Source organism: Nicrophorus vespilloides, unplaced genomic scaffold (assembly GCF_001412225.1).
Source record: "Nicrophorus vespilloides isolate i.1.1-1 unplaced genomic scaffold, Nicve_v1.0, whole genome shotgun sequence".
In the NCBI taxonomy this organism is placed as follows: domain Eukaryota; kingdom Metazoa; phylum Arthropoda; class Insecta; order Coleoptera; family Silphidae; genus Nicrophorus; species Nicrophorus vespilloides.
In genome coordinates this window covers 1-18996 of record NW_017097052.1, presented here as the reverse complement: position 1 = coordinate 18996, position 18996 = coordinate 1, and the positions used below count along the sequence as shown (strand labels likewise).

Genomic DNA, 18996 nt, shown 5'->3' with positions numbered 1-18996 from the left:
TATAAATATTATATTTACAATGATTTGTTAGTTTTAGTAATTTACAACATTAATGAATTACAAACATTGAATCAATGACTTCGCATAATCCGGCTTCGATCAGTACGGATTCACTACAGCCCGATTAGAAAATTTCAATTAATTGAGAAAAATCAATTCTAAAAAACTTGTACAGAAAATTATTTTGTATGCAGAAATGATCGTTTTTTCATCTACACTTCTCGATTTTATGAGATAAAACATATTATGTATTATAATGAAATTTAGTATTATACATTAATCATGGTTATTTTAACCTGAATGTATAATAACATTCATTTCTTTGTTCATAAAATTGTGATGTTTTTTACTGAATGCATTGAATACTGCGTCAGTTTTACTCCACAATAACAGTGAGTAAGTCTCCTTTATTCGTTCTATAAATAATGGTATTGTTTTTCAATCACATAATGAATCCTCCGATATTGAACCATTCACTGTGGCCACACTGATACAATATTTTATACTGTACACTTACGTAAAATGTGGTCATGAATTTTCCTTGAAGTTGATAAATACTTGTTTTCTTATTGCCTTCGTTCCAATAATTTTATTTAATCGATTACATAAATGAATTTATTGTTAAGTACTTATGTAATTTATTTGTTGAAAAACAATCATTGGTCTGTCATTATTTTTTTTGCGACCCCCCACACTTTGAGAATGTAGTGGAATAGTCTGCTACGAGCTGTAGCTCAAATTAGTTGGGAAAATAACCTCTTCAAAAATGGACTGTATTTTCGTATACACCAACTCTCTGAAGAATAATAATGTAGATCTTAGATATATAGAGATTAAAATGAGTGTAAATACAGACTTGTAGCTACCATAGTTCGGTCACAATTAATTATCAAACTTTGGTATTAGATAGTTTGGAAAACAACGTTTTAGAAAATGTCCTGTATTTTCGCAAGCACTTGCTTGTAGAAGAATGTTGAACATGAATGTTGATCTACAATATACAGAGATTTAAATAAGTGAAAATATAGATTGATAGTTATATAAAATACTTTTAGTCTCTTTCTGGGGATTTGATGAAAATTAACATTTTTCTTTTTCCTAGTATTTTCATTGCATCTGGCATTCAGAAATGTTATCCAGTCTCTAAGGATCATGTACTAAGCTACAATAGAATCATGAGTACTACAGGGTTCATAGTTGATATCCATCTCCTTAATGAAGTAATATTTTTGGTCACATTCCACAGTTAAGGTTTCCACTATTTCCAAATGAAAACTGCTAGCAAATAATGCTAAGGTCATAAACTATACATTAGAGGCAAATTGCTATCAGCTCCATCTACAATAATATCAATTGTACCAATGATTGTTTACAAGTTGACTATTTACCTTATATCTATTAACGATGAATATACATTCTTACATGGAGACACTGATTGAGTAAAAAAACAATTAGAGAATAACTGGTATAGATTATGATTTAAAATAAATGTTATTATTATATAAGTTTATACAATGGAATTGTAATGGATGTTTGAATCTTAGTTTATTTATTATTGAATTTTTGAAGAAATTTGCTATGAATGATTGTCTTGAGCTCATTTATAAATATAGATTTTACAATTAGTAGATATGATATATCCATATTATTATGTAATTTTCTCTAATATGTATTATGTATTATATCGCAAGCCCGACAACCGAAAGACCGTCTATTGAAATCCCTACGTTCGAAATCCCGACTGTATTAAAGTCCCGACGCTTGAAATCCCGCCTATGTTAAAATCCCGACTATATCGAAATCCCAACTACCATAATCCTGACAATCAAAATCCCGACTATATCGAAATCCCGACTACCATAAAAATGTTATTGTAGAGATTTATAATAATAAAAGACACTGTCGGGATTTTGATTGTCGGGCTTGAGATTGCCACCGGTATTATGATAAGCTAAGTACGTCAATCAGTAAATTTAATTAGGATTTAAAATAAAATGAATAGACACTTTTATTTTCCTAAAATTTTATTTTAAATACACTTTATACTTCTTTTTTTTATATTATATATAAACGCGTGTAAATTACATTAAATAGAAATAAACAGGTAGTATACAAAATTACATTTACGAAGTAATCACTTATTGTATGCGTTTTTTGTTGTTGTTGTTGTTACATATAAATATTAATAATTATTATATAATTTTACTTCAATCTTACACAATCAATGTTTAGTCTATACATTCATAATCTACGCGTAATAATTATAATTATCTTTAACGAGTCGAAGGACGAACGACCCTGTGTTTCATATATTTCTTATGCAATGTTTCCGCAGGACTAGTTCGCAAGACTCTTAAAAATTACGTTTCGAAAAAAAATAAATAATAATATAAATTTCGAATTACGAACAATTAGATTTAAAAAACTAATTCCACTAAACGTTACTTGTGCCTTCCGAAATGAATTGTAATTAGATTACGTAACAACGATTTGAAATATAAGAGAATACGCGAAAGTTGAACGGAAGAAAATTCAACGTAAAATCACAGACAAAATTAAATTATGTATCACAAAAACGGTGGCTGGGAAATAAATACACCTAAAGTAAATGTACATAGTACACATCACATCCAAATTGTTTCGAACCAAAAACAAAAATATGTAAAATAATCATAAAATAAGTATAATATAAATACGTGAGATATACAACGAGGAGGCGTTAAAAAACAATAAATTATTAAGTAATATTTGCTCTTATGTAATGTTTCAGTTTTTTGAAGAGCGAATGTTTTGGATGAGAGCTTAGATGTAGCATTCGCCTCGGAGTCGTCGCATGAATATTGGCTCGGAATCTTCGTCCTGTAAGTGAAGAAAGTTTTGGTTTTTTCAAATTTGTTAAAAGAAATTCTTAATGGGATTTTTTCGTACCGGAAAATATGTTGGAGTTTCCATTTCGACTGTTCGATGTTCACCGCCCTCTTTGCAGGTTAACCAGTAGGTGTCCATCGGCCCTTTTCCCTTCAAAATCAATTAATTAGTCATTATAATTAGTTATTATGTTTTATGAATTACCTTAACGTCCACCAATCCTCTGTGCTCAGTTCTGTAACCGCCTATAGCGTCCAAAGCTTTTTTGAATTCAGAACTTATGTGTATTTTGGAAGCTAAAACAAAATAATTATATTATAGTTATGGTTTGTTTTCAGAAAAAAAAAACACTAAAATGGCTGCTTTTTCGAGCCTTAATTTTTCATTTTTTTCAACTTTGAACTCGAATTACGTCCAAATGCATTGCCCAAACATTCAGCTAGTATAAGCATCATTTGAATCCATTGAATCTATTACAAATTCCAAGAAAATTACTGATACAGCCAAACTGATGAATTCACAGCAATGTATGAATATTCGCTACATTTCCCAAACATCCAGCTTTCATATGCATCTTTTGGATCAATTCAATCTATTATAGTTACCGAGAAAATCAGTAAAATGTGAATACTTCTTTTTCGAGCGTTAATTTTTCATTTTTTCAACTTTGAACTCGAATTAAGTCAAAATGCATTGCCCAAACATTCAGCTAGTATATGCATCTTTTGAATCCATTGAATCTATTACAAATTCCGAGAAAATCACTGATACGGCCAAACCGATGAATTCACAGCAAGGTATGAATATTCGCTACATTTCCCAAACATCCAGCTTTCATTTGCATCTTTTGGATCAATTCAATCTATTATAGTTACCGAGAAAATCAGTAAAATGTGAAAACTTCTTTTTCGAGCGTTAATTTTACATTTTTTCAACTTTGAAAGCGAATCACAGCCAAATGGATGTGTGAATTTTGGATCTAAATTACTAAAATGTGAAAACACAGCTTTTTAATTAATTGAATAATTAATATCAACTCGTTTTTATTTTATTTTCTTCATTTATTTTATTCGTTTGAGAGAAACCACTGAATCCTTACGCATCTGTCCTTTCCGCTCCGGTGTTTTCGTCCTTAGAGAAAAGTTTTTCTTGAAAGATTAAGGTGTTTGCGAGAAAACGCTCGGAAATACGCAGATGGTCGCATCCCATCACTTTTCTCGCGACAACTTCCACAAACTTTAAGTAACCGGAATCCGACAGTTTATGATCTGCATGTAAATTATCGTCGGGTTTAACTGGAAAATTGCTTGCTTTATTAGAAGGGAACGCGAACTCCAGTCTCAAGATGAAACGAGCAACGGGAATGAATAGATTGATTGAATAGATGCACTCTCTTCCACGTTATCATAGTATACTCAATATGAAAGTTATCCTTAACTGGTGCAGCTACATTCCAAGCTACATTTGTACTATAAAATTGAATCAACAGTACGTGCGATACTCACTGATATATATCTTTTAAGAATGTATAATGTACAGTTTAAAAGTTATATAATAAATAAGACAAAAGGTAGGATTAGAACGGATTCAGCTAGATTTATGGCTACATTTGTACTATAAAGTTGCCTCCATACTACGTGTGATATTTACATCCATAATAATTGCATAATGTAATGTTTACAAGTTATATAACCAATAAGGCAAAAGTTGGAATCAGAACAACTACTTTTACAAATGCACTAGGATCATACTACTTATTGGACATCTAACAGGCATTAACGTCCTATTTTGAGAAGAATTATTACAGAAATACAAATAACTTGAATGTATACCTTCTCCAGTGGATTCCATCCTGCTAGCAGTATTGACGGTATCTCCAAATAGGCAATACCTAGGCATCTTTGAGCCTACGATGCCGGCGACGACGGGCCCGGTGTGCGCTCCAGATCTGATCCTTAACCTTTCGGACTTCCGGTGAGGAATCTTGAATTGTGAAGATCCAGCCAAAAGGTCTAAAGCCATACTTGCAATCTCGGATACATGCTTACTACCTAAGATAATACAACAAAATAAATTAATACCAAATTAACCATTTTAGCAAATATCAATTAAGAAGACTAATTTAGATTATTATTCCCGGCGCATCCACATTCCATCAAATCTTGAAGATAAATGTTTGAAAGAGAGTTTTATTATAGATGAAATTTTGCAATATTTATTAAATTTTGTTTTCATGAATAATAAATTGTGATCAAGCTGTGAGCCATTCGCCTGCGATTATCGACCTCAAAGCTCACTACGATATGATTGATGTGGTGCGTTTGTTGGGTTGTCTGTGGGGAAGATCAGATTATTAGAGGGTCACTGTACATCATCTATATATAAAGTGAGTATGAGGATAAATAAATTGCAATAGCTTGGACTTGGTAATTGGTAGCTATATTTAGAATGAAGATGAAAGAAGTTGATTATAAAAGTAAGAATTTTCATATGATTAAAATCATAAAAATAGAAATGAAATTTTTTCATGAAAAAATAAAAATTTATAATAATTTTTCTATTAGTTTTTAAAATATTAAAAATCATTTTTTATAAGAAATTCATGTAATTTTCTCATCATGATTATTTTCTTATGGGAATGTTTTTGTCTGCTACTAATTCTGCGAAGAAACGCACATAAATAAAAAACAAAGTCGCCTGAAAGGAATAATACATTACTACAGTGTGTCGTAATAAATTGCGTAACTTTTCTAATGGAAATAACACAGTTAAAATTATAATTATTGCTTAACAACTACAAGAACTTCTTACATTTATTTATATGCGATTTTTTATTTTTTTTTTGTTTCGTTCATAAAAATGTACACTAAATAACCTGATAATGGTCAACGAATCTGAGTCTTTATGTTTTTATTACCGTCTACTGCAAATTCCAATTACGTTTCGTCCAATTTCTCGGATTCACTATTTTTTTTGTACGTTTCTTTTTGTAGCATCGGAATCTAATTAAGCCGTGTTAAAGTTTTGGCACAGAACAGAACATTTAAGGTATCGATTCCACTAGGGAATTGCATTACGCTCGAGTAGAAAATCATTCCAGACATTCCCGTTACGAAATACTTTTAGTATTATGTATATTTTTTTGATTTTGATTATAGACCATCTCCAATCGCATCAATAATCTGAGTAAATGGAAACCATAAAATTCGTATATATTAAGGGTGTATTATATAATGAGGCAGGAAATATTAAGATTGATTTATTTTGGAGACGGAGAAAAAACGTGAAAACTCGTCGGAACTCATTGAAACAGCGATTTTTAAGAAAATCCTATTCACTTTTTTTCTAATCGTAGCAGGCGATTTGATGATAGCACGAAGATGTAAATATGCTCGTTAGATAGGTGAGATTTTCAATTGAGTCATTGATCATGTAATTATCTTAAGGGGTTGTTGAGAAATTCACGAAATACTGAAAAAACATAACGAACATTACAAAACTTATGTTTCATAAAAAAATTGAATAACGGTGGCGCCCATCTTACGCAATCATGAAATGAAACAAAAGTTACGTAATTTTCGTGTAATTAAGAAAAAAAAACGTGAAAACTCGTCGGATCTCATCGAAACAGCAATTTTAAGAAAATCCTATTCACTTTTTTTCCAAATTCTACAGCTCGTAGCCGGTGACTTGATGACAGCACGAAGAGGCCAATATGCTTGTTAGAAAGGTGAGACATTCAGCTTTTAATTGAGTCATCGACCATGTAATTATCTTAAGGGGTTGTTGAGAAATTCACGAAATACTGAAAAAATATTGCAAAAATGGTCTATTCCCTGTTACGTAACGAACATTACGTAACTTTTGTTTCATAAAAAAAATGAGCAAGAGTGGCGCCCATCTTACGCAATCATGAAATGAGACAAAAGTTCATCAATTTTAATATTTGGATTACATTTCTTTCGTTGGAAGATTTTGAAAAAAAAATGTATTATGAATGAAGTATATTAATATTTCCTATTTTGTTCTAGAAACTTTCCGCTGTATTCCCGTGCTTCCTTGTGAAAGGGTGAGTGAAAAGTTTTCAAACATCATAAATTATGATTGGATCGAATATGTAATTAGCATTGTATATAGTCGTAATCCAAACAGGGGAAAGTTATGTTTAAATTGAGTTATGCCTGTTTATTATTGGGGAATAACATCAATTAAACTTTATAGCGGAAAATGAAGTGTGCGTTTGGAAAGTTTATGAAATATTATTATTATATACTCACCGTTCTTTACCGGTAGACCAGATGCGACCATGTAGGAATCGCCGATGGTCTCAACTTTGTAGACGTCGTAGCACTCTATTCGAGCGTCGAACAACTTGTAAATTTTATTTAAGAACGTAACGACCTATAAAGAAATAAGAGATCAGGAAAAAAAGTATGGTTGTATATTTTTTTCTTTTCTTCGTCCGTATTGTATTTTATTTCAGCCAGACGTCTGCGATCATAGCCATTACACTTACCTCCAAGGGGGTACTGACTGCTGCAATTTCAGTGAATCCTACAATATCGCTGAAATAAACGGTCACCGATGCGTAATATTCGGCTGGAACCTGAAACGAATTCAATTTTTTTTTAGTCATCCAATACAGTAGACGCATTTACTAATTAGATCAATAGTGTATATCAGTGATTCTCAAACTTTTTTGTTAGCGACACCCTTTAAGACATACAAAGTTTCAGCTAGCCCCCTTTTGGACAAAAAAAAGTTTCTGCGACCATCTGAAGAATGGAAATGTGTAGAAAACAACCAGGATTGACCTGTCATTAATTTTTTGCGACCCCTCAAATATTTTACACGACCCACATTTTGAGAATCACTGGTGTTTATTATGCAGTGAATGATTTTTTTTGAAAAAAAAAATATCTTTCTCCAAATCATCCCCAATTTATAATTTGCAATGATAACTAAATTAAATTAAACAAAAATATGTAAAACATCTACGTAAATTATATTTTGTTAATTAAATCAAAACAAAATAAATGTAAAATAGGGAAGATATTTAGAATTCTATTATCTTGGAAAAGTATTAATTGGGTTACTTTAATTTTAATTATTTTTGTTGTTATATTAGAGTAAAATATGGAAATTTGATTATTAAATTAAATATTTTTAATAATCAACGTTTGTTGATTTAAATGTAGTTTATTATATAATGTGAATCTCAGCTTAATTTAGCTTAATTAGAAAAACAATTCGTATATGAAGGAATGAAATGAGAGAATGTAATTTGAATTTGAAACATATTTTATTAATTCAAGGGTCAAAATTTACATAATATATGAATATTCATTTGGCTTTATTGTATGTATATTCAAATATGTTTTATTGATCGAATCTGAATTTGGTTTATGTTTATTTGCATTAAAAAAATATTTAATAAAAAGGTAAATTTTTAACTAATTTTCAAAGTTTATTTTCTTAAGATTTTAATGTTATATATTATATGTTAATATACTTTTGTATACTTTTACTATATACCTCGCATAGTGCTGGTAATTGAAATAAACCGCGACTACTATTTTTTTTTTAGAATTAATTAAAATTTAGTTTGCTTTGAAATTTTCAAATCGGACTATAGTGAAGCTGTAAATCTGTATATTAAAAAATAATATTTCAGCTTTGTATGAGTTTTTATTGGAATTACTAGAACAAAAAAAACAGTTCATTAACTCTGAATAAACAAATATCGTTTCCGAATGTAGATTTAATTCTGTTTTGTAAACTCGAATATTCACAACTGGCGCATTTATTGGGAATCCGAAACGTCGGCCGATTGGAACTGTTAAACAATCATTTACATAGCAAGAACGGATTAACCGTGTTTTTACGATCCTGCAAATATTATTTATATGTAATTTGAATCCGTCTGGCGTGTAATCAATATTTAACCCATTTCCATTAGCAATTGTATATTTCTTCCAGGCAAAAGCTTTTCATTTCATTGTTTTTACTTAATCTCCTTTTAAAACGTTTTTAATTATAAGTTAGAAGATTTCCTTCAAAATTGTCTAACGATCAAGTTGTTAATTCCAGTGATTTATCCAATTAACTAAATTCATCAGTCACCAATCCAAGTACTAATTACAACACATATTGCTTAACTTTCACAATTTCCAACTGCGCCAACTATTCCTTTTTTAATGGATTTCCATGAAATAACGTTATGATTATTCTATTCTTAACGAACGTTTTCATTTGGTTGCCAAATTAAATCCCATTAAAATTGCTTTAATTCATACTTACATAAAGAAAAACAGTATGTATATAATAAAACAGTGAATTCATATTTTTATGTATTTCAAATAACAAATTTGTTTTCCTATTCCATGGAAATCCATTTTTTTTTAATCATATATAGGCTATATGGAAAAGACACCTGTTCGATGATATAACAAGTTTATTTGAATTTTCTTACCTGTCTGGTCTGTTTCAATTGAGTGGCAACGCTGGGCGGAAGCATCTGGAACAGAAGTGTATCACTTTTCTTTTTCTCCCTCTTCAGTTCTTTTGCCTTCATCCCCAAATTCGCGGCGTACAGCTGCAAATGAAAACAAAGACAAGACATAACAAATATTTTCCAATCAATACCAGAAATAATCAAAGGAAAATGTACTGATTTTTCGTGCGTCCATGTTCCAAAAATAGTTGCATGTATTTCTGGATTCTTTGAAGCCTTTAATACACAACTATTTCACATTAATCTTAGCTTCAAAATCAAATTTTCAAATAAATTCTTAGAGATTATATATTGGTAATAAATACAAAATTCTATAATTTACTATTAAATTTTCTGAAATAATGGTTTGAAATAAGATTAAATAAAATTTTTAAATAATTAAATTTTAGATTGAAAATATTTTCATAGCAAAGATAAAATCAATGTGTAATAAAAATAAAAAGTAATGAAAGTTAGGTAAATCGATGTATCATGTATAGAAGTTTTTTTTTATGAAAGTATAAAATTTTATTAATATTTTCTACAGTGTATTTTATACGAATCGGACAAAAAATAAGCTGTTATAAAATAATACACGTTTGCTGGGATAAAGTATTTCGGTTTATAGTAAGCCTTTATATGCTAAATCTTTATAGAGTTTATAAATTCACGAAAAACGAGTTCGCTATTTATACTCGCTTTTAGAGCCAATTGTTTTATGTCTTAGGATATGGCTTCTACATTGATTGTATTTTGGACGCTACTGTATGGCTTTGATATGAAGACTAGACTAAGATAATCGAAAATTGATGTTATAGTATGTATTCATTTTAATTTCAACTATTTGCTGAAAAATGATTACAAAAATACTTAGATATTTTTATTTATATATTATTTTCAAATTATGTAATTAACTTAGACCAGAAATTGGGATTTTTTTTTTAAATATTACCCCAAAATATATTTAGTTACCCCTTGTTTTGAAAGGAAGATAATCTTAGAATATTTTGGATACTATCTTTGGGGTATAACTAGTTTTTTTGGATTATAAAGGTTGTTGTAAAATGCAGCAACTTTTTACTACCTCCTCATGTACAATTTTGAAAGCCTTTGCAATAATTTCATTGGTAAACGTCCTCATTACCGGGGTAATTTACCCCGGACTTAATATGTCTTTTGTGTATATTTTTTGAAATAATTTTGTATAAGAAAAATAATTAATTTCTTTATTTTCATTTAAAAGAATTTATCAATTAAAAATCAATTTTATATTGAAAATTGTAAAGTTTTTTTTTTGTGTTTTTACTTCAATTATGAAGATTTGTTATTTTAAGTTTCTCACTTTATCTATAGATAAAAATACAAGTTAAATTTTCTCTATTATTTTAAACGAAAACATTGTACTTAAATAGATATATTTGTATAAAGCAATAACAATAAAATGAGAAGTATATGTAAAGATATAAAAATCGATTGCTTTTGTAATGTACTCACTTGTATAGTGGAAACTGCGTTCCTAACTAACCAAATTATTACAGGAGACACGGCCAGAACGACGACGAGGATCGCAATTCCAATCGCTTCCTTGTTTGCCGCCTCGTGCAAATTGGCACTCACGTAGTTCCTGGAAAATCAAGTTTCATACCGTTACCTACTATATCGCATACGATTATCCTCGAAATTACAGAAACAAATCCTGAAAATAAACTGAACAAATTCATACCTGATTTGATGCCTCAGCTCCTTCTGCAGCTTCCTAAGCTCATCAGTGTACTGAGCAATAGAGTCGAAGTAATCAATTGCTTCCGTTATGTTCGGAGATCTTTGAGAGTTCTGCACAATTATATCACCTCTGAAATATTAATTAGATTATGTTTGAAACTACTTGAATTGAGTATTCACCTTTTCTTGATGGTTCCGTAATTTGTCATCGTTTTCGTGAGTCTCCTGTATACATCTCTGAGCATCGGGACGTAGTTCAAAGAGCCGTTCAACAGGTCTTTGGCGATAGCGTCGTGATGGATGTAGTAGATGTAGTTGTTGCCTCGGAGAAGCCCTCTTCCGAAGTAGTTGACGCCGTAGACGCTCGCTATACCAGTGCTTTCGATGCTTCTCAATAAGTTTTTAAAAGCCAATAGATACCTAAAATTTTAATATTAAGGTCAATACGTTTAATTCGTGACAACGTTTCTCAATCTGAGTCGTGGGACAAAAATTTTTGCTTGGTGGGACAAACACTTTGATTGGGTCGTAAAATGACAACTGTCAAAGCTGTCAAATGAAATTCTCTTAGCAATTGTGTCGCACGACAAGTAGTTTGAGAATCGCTGGTTTATCAGAGTTAAAGTACCTCCAAACGCCGCTGCTATCCGTTTCTTTGATCTGATTCGTAAGATGATCCAAGAGGGCGGCGTTTACAGACGTATACCAATTTAATACTTCCGTCATTGAGCTTTCCTCTGAGCTTATTTTTAGCCTGAAGTAACAAACAGAAATTCTTATTAATAAATAATCCAAAAATATGTAGAAATCAAATTTGAAAGTTACACGAAATAATACAAATAAAAAAGTTTTATCTAGCATTTTCGAGATGTTGTAATTTTTTTGAAAATAATTGCTCAAATTCTGTAATGAACCAGGAAAAATCACGTTTATAATGATTTTCAAGAAATTGTGTTTTTTTTTTTTAAATATTTGGAAAAATATATTTGCTCAAAATTGAAAGTTTTTTTTTTCGAAGAAAATTGAAAATTCATATACAAACTACAGAAACAACTTTTACTAGATTTTTTTAGGAATTTCAATCATTTTGAGTATAATTTTTAAACAAATCTCAAATTTGAAAAAATATTCCAGAAATACGACAAAAAAAAATTGTTAATTTTTGTTATTTCATATAGACTTATTTTGAAATAATCATAAAATGTATAAAAATATTGTAAAATTGAAAAAATTTGATTTTTAATTACAGGAAATTACAGATAAATTTGGCAGCAAGTTTATTGCAAAGACTATAGATTTTTTTACCTGCTACATGCTTAAATAATGATCTAATTAGTTTATGCATTTATCAAGTAATTAAATATAACGTGCACTCATGTGACAAATTACTATATTTGGGTCACTAATTAATATTACATAATAGTAATTCAATTAAAAGACGTGAAGTTTTTGAGTAATTCAGCAATTAAAAAAAAATCAGATTAAAATTTTTGAAAAAAAATAAATTAACGTAAAAATGAACTTAAAATAATAGATTTTTAGGTAAAAATGAAAATCAAGTTAATTTTTAATGTTTTATGTATTGGAAAATTTGTTAAATCTCATAAATACTTTAAAATTTATCAAATAATTCAGAATTTAAAATTTTTAATCTACTTTGTGATACTTTTATTTATAGATTTTATGCTGACTTTTTAATGATTTGTAATAATTTCAGTCTAATTTTGAGATAATCATTATATCAAATTAGGCCATGGAAACACTTTCCCAATAAAGTATACAATTCCATAGTGATGTTTATATATAAATAAAGGCTCAATTACATAGTAAAACAATAACTGCGATCATCAACGTTAGCTTTCAATTATCCTAAATGTCAATGTCGTTTGGGCATTATCAAATGAAATCAATTGATGATTACGATCGCACGTTGTAAGATCGATGTTTCGTAATCCTTTTGATTAGTGTCGATCTGCACAACGGCCGCTCTCTCTCTCTATCTGCTCACTTTATTTGCAAGTAGACCGGGCATAAAACGAAATTGCACGAGGATATTGTTATTGGATAATGCTTTGCCTAATGAGGACGAATACATTCGTGTGTAGTACGGACGTACACACTTGTTTCCTTTAATGTGCATCCATTCATGTACTACTACTACATCAAACGTTACAAATAAAGAATGACGCGTATATGGATACACGCACATGCTGTTATTTATGGTGTAATAATGGCAATAAATGGAATTTGCATTCGAGTAACGAAGTATTTTAGACGTGTGTCCTTGATACTTGTAAGTTCGAGGAAAGCAATAAAATAGTGGAGAAAATTTTATTAGGTTATTCCTCATTGGATGTCATAAATCGAGAAAACTTAACCGATGTTAATACAACTAAATCAATACCTCGCATAGTGCGGCTTCGATCAGTCCGGATTCGGTATATTAAATTATTGTAAAAATTGTATACAAAATAATTATTTATACTAAAATATTTTTCAGTTTGAATTCCTTGATTAGTCCGGTTTCAAACAATCCGGAAACCCCGCACTATGCGAGGTATTAAATCAAAATAGATACTTAAACTATGTATTTAAAGTACTTAAAACTATTGTTGTTTTTGTCATATAATAAATAAAGCGATTCTGTGAAAGTTAAAGACTGTTATTACGCATATGAATCTTAGTTTCTGTAACGGTTATGTTTATGTAGTTCGTTGTTTTGACCTATTTCGTTTTATTTCTACGAATCCCTACGAATTTGTTCTTCATATCTTTATACCATATAAAGAGTTAATGGTGCGTAAATTCACCAATTCTTTTCTAGAGCACAGTTTTCCACTCAAATTATTTAACTCTCTCTCTTTTAAATCTTCTTATTCGCAAAAAATAATTTCATGTAAAATTTTCTCAAATGCGAGCACCATTTAATTCAGAGCGTTCTACGTTACACTCAAGTAAATCCTGTTTAAAACGTTCCCTTTGAAGTCTCTTATTTCAAACTCCGATCAATGAAACACGGAAACGTATCGAATTAATGAAATTAAACTGCATTTATTCTTTACAGCTTTAACTTTAATACTGAATTTATTGCTTTTTTTTTAAATACATAAATGCGTATTATACAAGGAAATAATGTGTATATTAGCGTAATTTCGTTTTAAATTTAGGTGTGTTTTATACAACAAAACAATTTTGATACTCATTTCTTTCAATTATTAATTACTTTTAGATTTGTATATGTTTTCAAGTTTTTTTCAAATTTTAAAATTGGATTAAGTCTTCTGATCTGCAGGTATTATTTTCGCTATCATCCCATAAATTTGGTCTTCTTTGGTCCAAAGAATGGACAAAGTTGTGAAACATGTCTTTTTCTAAATTATTCGAATTATCAACTAAAATATTCAATATTTTTGATTGATTTATTATGTTTTAAATGTTCAATAAGAAATTGGTAAAAAATGTTGTAAATAAAAAAAACACAGATTCTATTAAATATTTGAGTATAAATTTGCGTCTTTAATTTTAATTTCAATGAAAAATCAATCAATGTCATACCTGAATTCTCCTAGTCGATTGAGAAATGTCTCCTTGTCCAAAGAAACAATCCTGCCTTCATTTTCAGGAAGATAAATTGGAGGCCAACTGCTCATGGATTCCAGTGCTGAATTTGTCATCTGGAATCTCTGCGTCAAATTGGATCTGCGTGCAAGGAAAAATAAAAATTGAAAATTACAAATTACAAATAGAAAACGCGTTACGTTTCGACGCTTCAATTATCTCATTAGCAATGAGTAAATTGCGGAAGCGATGTGCGAAGCTAATGACTTGAAAGTAGGACGGGTTAGGGGATGGTTTTAATCTAAGCAATAGCATTAAATTATCCCCTCTAACAGAACTTGGTCGATGGACAACTCGAATTTCGTAATTTGGTATCTATCTCTCACCTGAGCGTACTTCCGTTTGTGTACACGAAGAACGCCACTTCCGACCTCTCCAGTTGCATCCTGGTCACCACCTTTCCCAAATTCGTTGCATCCGTTACCTGCAACAAAACGTTAAACATCAAAACATCTCAATATAAATCCACTTTTAACAAACAAAATAAAAGCGTAATTAATGTAGATAATTAGTACAAACATTGTAGCGAATAAAACGCGTTTAATTACCAGATTTTAATTAAATTTATATATGAAATGTACACTGAAAAGAGAGAAATTTCATTTTGTAGCGCTTCCAGTTTTATTACAAAGCAAATATTAATCTGGAGAAGATCATCTCCGCGAAGGATTTGCCGCATATGATGTTTAGTATGAAGCATACGCAAATCACTTTTTTTTTCAGGACGATGTTTACCTTCACATATTTACACTCAAGTCGCTTTGAATAATGTCCTTTATTGCATGCTTTATGCATAATAATGCAGCGATATTGATCAGGAATTTTCATTAATGTTGACTTTAAGGATACGTATATTGATGTTGACGTTCTTTTAATACATAATTAATTTATATTTTAACTTGTCACTTAGATTATAATAAAATATTCTTTACTATCATAAATAAATAGATTTAAATTTCGTTTTTTTTTGTAATATCAGTTTATTATTTTAAATTATTAGTTAATCATTTCCAATTTTATTAACCCAGATTATTTAGTTTGTGACATAATAATAATAAAATAATCCAAAATAGATCAAAATGAATTATACTTAAAGTGAAGCAAATATATTTTAAGGATCCGAACTATCTTTAATCTAATTTAACTTGACTTAATGTAACCTAACTTATACAAATCTTATCAGAATTGTTTATTTACTTGAAGAAGATATAGATTAACTAATCTTAGTTTAAGCTAAGTTTAACTTAATTTCTATAAAAGTTGATCTAATAATTTTACTTTAATTTAAAGCTTTAATTTTGGAGCAATCCAATTTAACATAAACATTTTCATTATAACTGTTTTTAATAAATTTGACGTAATTAAATGAATCTGAAATTAACTAGTTTTTATCAATTCTATTAAAAACTAAGTTAATTTCCATAAAATTTCATAAACCTAATAAAGAAAACTTCAATAGTCCTAATAATTTAATTGAAATTGAGATTATTTAACATAAAAACTGTATTAAATTGAGTAATCCTAACCTAAGTTAATTTTGTTAATTTACTTACGCTAGATTAACAAAAGTAACTTAATCCAAATAAAAAAAACGTAATGTTTAATTATCTTAATTAACTTAAAATAGTATTAAAATATTTTACATAATTTCAACAAAAATAATATAAAAAATATCGTAAAAAAAACTTTCTTTTCTTTTATGTATACAATCAATATCACTTTACTACTAAATATAACTTTTACTACATAATTTTTTAATACATTTTTTTGTCGGCAACGTAAATTCAACATTGCATTCATTATTGATTTTACACTAAGTGGGTTTATCATAAATTAATGTACATAAAAGTCCTCATTAATTACAAAAGATTATTAGGATAAACCACTTACTAGCAAAGTATAAACATGCAATGTTAATCGTATATTTGTCTTCATTTATATACATAAATTTATTATATTTTAATCAGAACTCTTTACTTCACCTAATATTTTTAACACAAAAAATGTTTTCAAAATCTTTTATTAATTTTTCTTCTAATTTTATAATTTGTAATTTTATATAAATCTATGCCCTTTGGCCAGCCTATTGATAAATAGTTTTATTATATGTTAAAATGTATTTATGTATAAATTGTACTTTTTTTTTTCTTCTTATGTATTAATGTTTGGCCAATAAATTATTATTATTATTATAAATCTATTATTATTATTTAATTTTCTAAATGTCTATGAGGATTATTTTAGTTTCTCGATTAGTCCGGTTTCAAACAGTCCAGTCGGTAGGATTACGTAATATTATATAACAATGTAAAGTGGGGAGTAGAGTTAATCAAGAGAGTATCGTATTCCGGAAATTGAAGGAAAAGCGTGCCCAAATGACTTCCATTAAAGTGCATATGAATGACAACCTCGTAATATAATTTAATAACTTTTTCGTCCGTCTCTAATATTTATGGTCGGCATTATGAAATATGCTCCAACTTAACGAGGTGCAATGTGGATGAAAAATCGCACGCCGGAGATGATAATAATTTTCGTCGAGTTGAAAAAGTTCATCCTCTCCTGTTTTCAACTCAATTTATATTTTTTTGTTCGGCAAACGTGTTGTACTGCATTTCCGCATTCCGAAAAGTCGATAAATTAATATGAAATTCCACACCTTCCATCATTCTTTTTTTTGTTCACGTTCTCATTTTTCGTTATTTTTAATAATACATTATGAGATTAATTTTGGTGCTTCTAACTTTTGATGAAGACTTGGCTGAAAAACTGTGAACACGTGGATATTTTTATAGACGTGAAACGCGAGAGAGAGAGAAATGGATGAATTATAGTGTTTGGAAAGTTTACTTAATTACCCCGTAATAAATAGTAGCAATAAAGAGTGGACCGACCCAGCCTAAGAGCAAACAGCCAATACTAATGTATACACAGACATGTGAACTTATTGTAGAAAGGCCGTTTACACTTACGCTTTTCTTTTATTCTTATGCACTCGAGAGAAGGCTGAGTCCTTTTTCGTTTGTTTTAATTGGGGGAAATCCGACGCGATATTCGAGATCCTTCCAACAGCTTCCTACAAGGACCCCTTTGTAACCTCTGACCCTTTTTACTCGACCACTGTTTTCCGCACTGAGAGGCCGAAACACCCCAAAAATACATAACTGAGCAAATACACGTTCATCATTGATTTTCGATACACAACTCTGCAAGAAACTTTTCAAATACATCATTTACTTTAAGTATAAACATTTTTTCTTAATTGTATAACATTTTAGTCTAAGATTAATCAAAATATTATAAATAAATTAAATGGTTGAATTACAAGTTAATGAATTGAATTGAAATTAACTCAAATTTTGTTAATAAAGAGTCGCAACGTTTGCATAAAACAAAAAAACATGTAATTAAAGAAGTTATATTAAAAGTTGTCTGGATGTTCAGTGCATAACACAGGAATAAAGTTCATAAAAATGTATACAATAAAGTTTCCAAGGTAAGTAAATAAAGTTCATGTGAATTTTGTAATTAAGTGTATACATTGAATAAATAGGGAAAGACCTAGGTCAATACTTTACATTTGTTATGAAATAAATAATATTAAATATATGGCAGAAAGACCTATGGTCAATAGCGCTTTGTATCAGTTGCTTGAATATTATTATGTTTTTTCTGTAAACTTGTTTTTTGAAATTATATATATTTATTTTGTTCGTTTTTATTTCTGTAAAATAAAAGAGAAAAAAAAACTACAACTAAGTAAATTATATAAGATTTCAACAATTCATAATAAAATCAAAATTAAGAAATTTAAATAATGCAACAGTCCCAAATCCCTTATTTTAAGGGTTTAAAATTCTTTATTTTGTTTTAATTAAAAAAAAATATTGTACTTGTAAAAAAAATAAATAAGAACTGCAGATAGTGCAAAATGAGTGGGAAAAGAGTTATTCACAGCTTCAGGATGCGTTAGTATGCGATATAAGCGGTTTTTGGCGAAGGCGCCGGGATTAATTAAACGGCTATACTAATAAATCAACGGGCCCTGTTCAACACGCGCCAGAGCACTCCAGCTCTAAGGAAAGTTTTATTATTATGTGTACACACACATTTTTAATAAAGAATCTATTATTATCCACAGTTATTGTCATATGACAATATTCTAGTGCAATTGCAACTAGTTGTATAAAAGTTTGTATTAAGCTATAGTAAATCAGCACATCTAAATTTGACAAGTGACAGTTCTTATTTGTCAGATACGTATTTATATCTAATTTTGACAGTTGACAGATTTG

The 18996-nt window shown here is 29.3% G+C and overlaps 1 protein-coding gene across 1 annotated transcript; it reads right to left on the bottom strand.

The window, feature by feature from the left end:
• Positions 1 to 2440: 2440 nt before the first annotated feature.
• LOC108558767 lies at positions 2441 to 15122 on the bottom strand (the record flags this gene model as incomplete). Its single annotated transcript, XM_017915783.1, is given in 13 exon segments — positions 2441 to 2859; positions 2929 to 3018; positions 3073 to 3164; positions 4701 to 4919; positions 7146 to 7269; positions 7385 to 7474; positions 9341 to 9463; positions 10856 to 10985; positions 11085 to 11213; positions 11264 to 11503; positions 11712 to 11837; positions 14639 to 14782; positions 15028 to 15122. Coding segments are annotated over 13 exon segments (1659 nt in total), but the record flags the coding sequence as incomplete, so codon positions are not given.
• Positions 15123 to 18996: the final 3874 nt, after the last annotated feature.